Consider the following 7,700-nt stretch of genomic DNA (forward strand, 5'->3'; position numbering starts at 1 on the left):
CACACACACACACACACACACACACACACACACACACACACACACACACACACACACACACACACACACACACACCACAGAGAGTTGATTTCAGCGTTAAGAAATGTGCTGACCTGCACGAAGCAGGAGCCAAGGGCAACAAAACACTAAATACAAACGCTGCTCTGAGCCGGGTACTTTCCCTCCTCAGCTTAGCGTTAAAACTGCGGCTGCTCTCGGGCCAGATGAAAAACGTGAAGCTGTGTGTTTACGTCTGCGTCAAACAAAGACAGACACTTAAGCTTTTGTCTTTCAGCCCCCCTCCCTTTCCCCAATCTTTGTTATTTTCCCCCGTTTTCTCCTGCAGATGATCCCGAGGGTTAACGAGCCACTCGGCTTCCTGCACCATCTGGAAATCCCCTCCAGCTTCCTCCACCTCGGCTGAAGGACCACATCAGGGAGTAAACGTGATAAAATCTTTTATTAGCAACATAAACATCTATACGCACTTATAACGTGCATTAAATTATTTAACTTTTTACAGATAACCTAAAATGTGGAAACTGACATCAGGGGCGTCACTAGGATTCAAGGACAAGGGGGGCTTAGATTTTGTATATTATTTATTTGTAATGTGTGTGTGTGTTTGCATCAAAATGTTGAAATACTATCATATTTACATACAACATAAATAAATTTATGCTTATTATATTCATATTGTAAAATCATTATTTCATCATCATGCTTTTTATAATATATTTAGATAGTGTATTACAGTTAACCCTACTAAGAATATTTAAATAAGTTGTATTCTTCTTATACATGGAGCTTTGATAGCTGTAGGTTTGAGGTTTCCAGTGGAAAAAAAAAGTGTGTAAAACAGTTTTCAGCGAGTTATGTCAGGCTGATACTTCATTGAGCAAACAACTTTTCCAAGATGGTGGCCCGCGGCGCGACAGCAGCATTAGCGGTCCGTCTACCTACTCTTTATGTTCATGGTTACTACCAGCAGTGATGATTAATACTTTCTTGAAAAACTTTTGTACATCCACTTTTCACTGAGCATTCTCCTGGTCTGCTCACTGAGACTTCATGCTGCACTTAGCTGGCTCTGTGTGTAAACATGCTAGCATGCTGCTATTAAGGTTGCAGGGAAAACGTGGACTGAATTTCATGTGGTGGGAGAGTACTCTATGAAAAGTAGGGCTGTGTATTGGCAAGAATTTGGCGATACGATTCATATCATAACAGAGGGGTCGCGATAAGATATATCCCGATATATTGCGATACTGTAAGCAAGGCGATATATTGCGATACTGTAAGCAAGGCGATATATTGCGATACTGTAAGCAAGGCGATATATTGCGATNTAAGCAAGGCGATATATTGCGATACTGTAAGCAAGGCGATATATTGCGATTTTTTTTGTCCAAAAATTCTATTGAATAAAAACCTCTTACTGAAAAAAAAGAAAAGCTAATGTTTACTTACAATGCTAATGCTACCCTTACTCTCTGGCACTCAAGAGGTAGAGGAGCCAAATGGCTGGCTCCCTGCTGCCAACTAGTGGTCAGAGGCTGAACTACAACATAAAAATGAATGGTTGGCAAGAAGTTTGACATTTTAAACCTTAATAAAAAATTGATACAGGGCTTTAGAATATCGATACAGTATCGGGAAATGAAATATCGCGATAGTTCTGTGTATCGATATTTTCTTACACCCCTATGAACAAGTGGACTGGATTGGATAACGATGCACCAAAGAGGATCTCTACCTTACACTTTAAATTAAAGGGAATCTGACAGATTTATGATCATATACTTCAGTTAATAATGAAATTTTAAATGGTTATTTATTCTGACCACATTTTATTGAATTTTTGTAAAAAAAAAAACTTTTTTTTACACCAAAATAATTTAGGGGGGCTCCACCCCCCTAAAATAGGCCTAGTCACGCCACTGATTGATATTAATAACAGATTACATAAGATCTTTATTTCAAACTCTCTGGGCAATATGCATTCCTTCAAAGAATGCATTTATTAGTTTTGCAGCGGCTGTGTTTTTTTTGTACAATAAATCAAACGTGTTATAATTTTAAAAAAAGATGTAAAACAAAAAGAGAACAAAGTAAAGCAATTAGCTGTGGAAAAAGTTGTATAATTAAAGTTTAAATCTTTGAAGGAATCCATGTTGGCACATGCTTTAAATCACAAAGTTTAAAATAAATATGTTAGTGCTTCAAACTCATGGTCCGCAGGCCAAATCTAGCCCCCATTTACATTTCATCTGGCCCCAAAGTTAATACTTTAAATGTGAAATACTTTTAAGGTTTCTCTCTTTTTTTCTTCTCATGATAGTGGACCAACTTTTAAACCAATAAATTAAAGAGTCTGTGACGTGCCTATCCTTTCAATACAAAAAGTCAAAGAAAATATGTTTATATTTGGGAAAATTGTAATAAAACACATGATTTAACCCTTTTGTCACATAACTGGCATATTTTACTTTGAATTTGGCTCAGCTAAATTGACCAGGAAGTGACATCAAAGGGGAACTCTTAAAAAAAGAAAACTCTGGTCTTTGTTTATTGAAACAATATTATCTGAACTCTGACTCTTCTTCATTTCTCTTATAGGGACTAAAATTATCTAAAGAAACATGAGAAGATTCCCTGCTGGCTGTGTTGTTAGCCGTTGTAGCAAAGCTCTGTTTACATGCAGACATTCCTCTTTGACATCACTTCCTGTTACTTCACATGCAAATATCTCAACAACTGTTCATCTCAGTGGTGTCAAATTGCTTTTGCAATATATTATCAATGTTATCTTTCCAAAAGTGCAATCACAAAATGTCACAGACTCTTTTCAGCTTTAGATTTTGGTGTGGAATTTATTTTTTTTAATTTTACCGTCAAATATCTGGATTTTAATGAGCGTTTTCTTCTCTTTTTTTTGACGAGTTGCTTAATTGTGGTAAAACGTATCTCTTTTACACCAATATATTGTTTTAATTAAAGAGTTTTTCTAACGTTGGACAAATAAATAAATAAATAAAAACAGACACTTAGCCGTTAGCCTAGCCTAGCTCAGTAAGGTAAATATTCTTAACTCTTTACCAGAATATCGCTTCAAAACAATCCTCAGTGGAAAAGTTCATGAGATATTTCGCTAACACAATAGACAAAAACACGCCAAGACGGTTAAACTTTCTCAGCAGCACAGGTGAGCATTTGGTCCCTTACCTTGTTCCAGCAGGTGCAGGGTGAGCTGCAGGGCTGACAGGCGGCTGGCGGCAGGGAGGCGGAGCCGGGCGACAGGGAGGCGGAGCCGGGCGACAGGGAGGCGGAGCCGGGCGACAGGGAGGCGGAGCCGGGCGGCGAGGAAGCAGCGGGGGACACGGCGGCGTGAGGCACGAACGCGGTCTGATGGCGGTCAAGGTGAGGAACGGCAGGTTGATCACAGCCGGGCCCTGCAGCTGGTACCTCTCCTCCTCCTCGGTTCACCTGGAAACAAAAGTGAGGCGTCAGGAGGAAGCAGAGCATCATCACCTGTGTCCTGCAGGTAAAACCTGAGTGTGATGCTTTACCTACTCCTCTCTTATACACGCATTTCTGCCATCATTAAAAGTGGCGTTATCTTCTCACAATGACACGTTTTGACATATTTTACTTTAATTCAAACGTTTTTTTTTTAATTTATTCTGATTTAAAATGCAGAAAACAATTAAGCTTCAAGTTATCTTATGTTTGTTTTAATTTAATTAATTCTTAATCAGGTTTTAGGGAAGGACACAATGCAACTAGATGCTTTAAACGTATTAAACACTTTATTAAGATATATATTTTTATTTTCTTTATTTTAAAAACTTTATTCATTTCATAAAAAAACAAAAAAACCTGCTCTGACTCATAAAAAAGTTACTGTGTGCAGCTCATTTAATCGTGTTCTCCCAACTCAAGTTTTTTTACATTGATAATAGTGTGTTTGCTCAAATAATGGTTTTAAAGTAGCAGTAGATTTATTTATTGACAAGATATTTAATGAAATTACTGATTTTTGTGCAGTTTTACAGCTCTTTTTTGAAGCAGTTTGACTTCTTATGTGAACTTTTCTGCAGATTTCAGCAGAAAATCTCTTTTATATCTCAGCATCGTCTTGTTGAACTTGTACTGATCTTGTTCAGCTGTTCTTAAGAAGCTGCTTTCACTTCCTGTAAAGTACCACCGTTAAAACCTTTAAAGCCATAAAGACTATAAAACACTTTATATATCATATCGACATGAGGATTGAGTCAAATTTGGTCAAAATGACCTGATTACATTTTCAGATTCCTGCTTTATAAGCTACATTTTGATACCTGGATCATTCATGATAAGCAGATATTTGACTTAATTTGTCTTGTTTAATGACGACACATTAATATTTGGTCTGAATTAAGGGTTGGGCAAAATTGTGCCGTCATCAGAAAAAAATTGATTTTTTTTTGGCATTTTGACGATTAACACGATTAATGCCAGCAGGCAGACTGACTGGAGATTTCCCCGGTCTGTCTGCTCAACGCTCCTCTCTGCTTCAAATATGACCAACATTTAAAAAATGTTCTTTATTTATCATAACTCCAGTTTTACTGGGTCTATCAACACCTTTTAAAAATTGATGCACAGCCTGAAGTCTGTACTTTTGACACAATTTGGAACAGATTTTTACGGAGAGCAAATCTTCCTCACCACAATGATTTAATTTGGTCATATTTAAAGGGCGTGCAGGTGTCCAGGGACTCCAGGGGATTAATCGTCATATTAATCGTTATCGGCTAAATATCACAATTAATCGTGATTAATTTTTTTGCCAAAATTGCCCAACCCTAGTCTGAATCCTTATTTTATGTCATTTTAACAGTGTTGTATAAAGTACCTCAAAGTGAGTAAAAGTACAAGTATCTTATCATAAAAATACTTTGGTAAAAGTTAAAGTCTTCTCTAAAAATATTACTTGAGTAAAAGTACAAGTATCTTATCATAAAAATACTTTGGTAAAAGTTAAAGTCTTCTCTAAAAATATTACTTGAGTAAAAGTCTTAAAGTATCTTATATTTTTTGTACTTAAGGATCAAAAGTAAATTTCTGACACAAAATCTACTTAAGTATTAAAAGTAAAAGTACTGAGTAAAAGTGATCAGTTACGTTTTACAAAATGACATTTATTGGGAGGTGACTTCTCCAAAAAATATATTTTCTAACAGCGTGCAGCTGTGATGGGTTGTGTACAAAGTAATAGTGTGTCAGAATGGTATATATTTATACTTCTCATCCAAACACAATTAAATTCACTCTATCCAGGAGACACTATTTAAGGATAGTATTTTTTTTTAAAACAACTCAGAATAAAACAGGAGTAACGACTTTCTACTTCTTACCTTTTTTAAAAATGTAGTGAGTAGAAAGTACAGATAATTGTGTAAAAATGTAACGAGTAAAAGTACAAAGTACGCTGAAAAATAATTACTCAAGTGAAATACAGATAACCAAAATTTCTACTCAAGTACAGTAACAAAGTATTTGTACTTAGTTACTTTACAACTCTGCATTTTAATGAGATTCTTTTAAATGTAATTATAACGACGAAAGCTCAAATAGTATTTGAAAGAAACAAAAACGTTGCTAGCTCGGAGGGAAAATATCAAATGTTCAGGCTTTTTAAGAATCAGATGCTAAAAAAAAAAGTGCTTCCTGATTATATTTCACAGTTCATTCATATGATACATTGATTTATTCATTATAGTTTGACAATGTTTTAATCAAAATACCACTTTTAGGCTCAATCTTTGTTTTGATGTGAGGGGTCACATATTTTATTCATATTTCTGATTCTGATTAAAGATCTCAGTTCTGATGGTTTGTTGACAAACAGCTAAACCTGAACATTACTGAACTTTATTTTTTCACAAATTAAAGGCGTTTTGATTGAAGCCCATGTGTGACCTTTGACCCCGGGCTTTCCGGGCCCTCACCTGCAGGATGTCCTGGATCTGACCCAGCTGCTGCCTCAGCACCTGCTTCTGGTGGAAGCTGAAGGCCGGGTGGTTGGAGGCCATGGTGAAGAGCAGCAGGAACTGCTCCTCCGTCCTGCCGTCGTTCAGCGCCAGCCCGTAGTTGTTTATCACCGCGTCTATGTGGGTCAGGGTCCGGTACAGGACCCCCGCGGCCTCCCGGCTGTCCGAGCCCAGCAGGGCCAGGGACACCAGCAGCTTGCTGCGCACCACCTCGTCCGTGATGTTGGTGAGGCCCGACAGGTCCGCGGGGTTGTTGGCCTTGATCTCCGCGTCCCGCAGGGAGTGATAGTCCTTGCGGGCCAGGTCCTCCAGGCAGGAGCCGAGGAACCGGAGCTCCACCGGGACGCAGAGGTCCAGCAGGCCGCACAGGAACTCCGCTCTCTGGGCGGAGGTGAGGCAGGAGAACCAGCGGTACACCTCCTCCCTCTGGACGCAGCCCCGGCTCTCCACCATCCTCCGGCTCCGGCGGATCAAACTCTCGGACTTTCAAAGGAAAACTCCACATCAAAGGGAGCGCGCCGCGCCGCGCGCGTGCGTAAAAGCGTCCAGAACGCTCTTTGTCAACTTCGTCCTGCAGTGTCCTCTTCTCTTTTTAAAGCCTTTTCTTTTCCTCACGTGAATAAAAAGAAGGAAGCAAACACTTTGGATGCTTTTCTCCAAAATAATAAAGAACAGAACCTCACCAGAACCGCCTCAGGAGGTTCGGACGGTTCGGGTTTATTTTTTTGTCCTCTGCGCCGTGTCCCCCGCCGCCGCTCGGACCTCAGCTGTTTTCACATAGAAACAAACTAACTAATAACAAAAAAGACTCCATTCAAAGAAACCCCGAACCCTCCCGAGAGTTTTGGGTCGGAGCCGCACGTCCGTCACGGCCGCTGCCGAACCCCACTGTCCTCATGGCTACCAGCACGAGACGGCAGCACGAGCCGGGCCCGGGGATAAAGTTTAAAAACAAAAACAAGCTGCAGCTAATGCTAACCTAGAGTTAACACGCACGGAACATCAAACCCTCTGACACGTTACGGTAAAAGTTTAATTCTCTGTCCGTAAATGAGTTAAAAACTGGAGAATCCTCTCCGTGTTCCGATTGGACTCCAAAAACCAAGAAAAAAAAAAAAAAAGAAAACAGCTGTGGATAACATTATACCAAGTCCGGCAACAAGTCCAACCCACCGTGAAGAATAACCTCCTCTGATTGGCTATGAGACCTGTCATTATCCTGACCGCGTCTCCTGATTGGTGCAGAGAGATTTCTCTGACTTCTCCTGGAGTTTTGGGCTCTCGAACCAGAACCTGGTTCGGCTGGTGCTTTAAGACGGTCAACATCATGAAACGTCACATCTTTAACAAACTGCACATCATGTAGGGAGATTTGAAGGGAATAATTAAGCTAAACATCTTGCTATAATAAAATATGTTAGACTGTTAAAACAAACTTGTTTGAAATTTAATAATAAATTGGTGTAAAAATATTTTTGTTAAAATGACCTAAATGTAACAGATGAATCAAACTAAAATGACTAAAACTCGTTAGCACTCCCTTGTTTAAAAAAAAAGTTGACTTTATGTAATTTACATGTGTCCAGAAGATGGCGCCAGAGGCCCTTTTTTAAAAAATGAGCAGAAAACACTGCGGGCAAAGTATCTCTAATTTAAAAAAAAATA

General features: G+C 39.0%; 1 protein-coding gene across 2 annotated transcripts in view; it reads right to left on the reverse strand.

Moving 5' to 3' along the window:
- Nucleotides 1-7,394, reverse strand: part of zcchc14 (zinc finger, CCHC domain containing 14) — a gene marked incomplete at its 3' end in the record, with an annotated part of 20,687 nt that extends 13,293 nt beyond the window's left edge. The window contains 2 exon segments of one of the 2 annotated variants that reach the window (XM_014012212.1): nt 3,226-3,486; nt 5,994-7,394. In XM_014012212.1, coding sequence (XP_013867666.1) covers nt 3,226-3,486; nt 5,994-6,488 — 756 coding nt within the window. 2 annotated transcript variants of the gene reach the window in all.
- Between the last annotated feature and the right edge of the window lie 306 nt (nt 7,395-7,700).

The sequence above is a fragment of the Austrofundulus limnaeus genome, unplaced genomic scaffold, assembly GCF_001266775.1.
Source record: "Austrofundulus limnaeus strain Quisiro unplaced genomic scaffold, Austrofundulus_limnaeus-1.0 Scaffold89, whole genome shotgun sequence".
Lineage (NCBI taxonomy): Eukaryota > Metazoa > Chordata > Actinopteri > Cyprinodontiformes > Rivulidae > Austrofundulus > Austrofundulus limnaeus.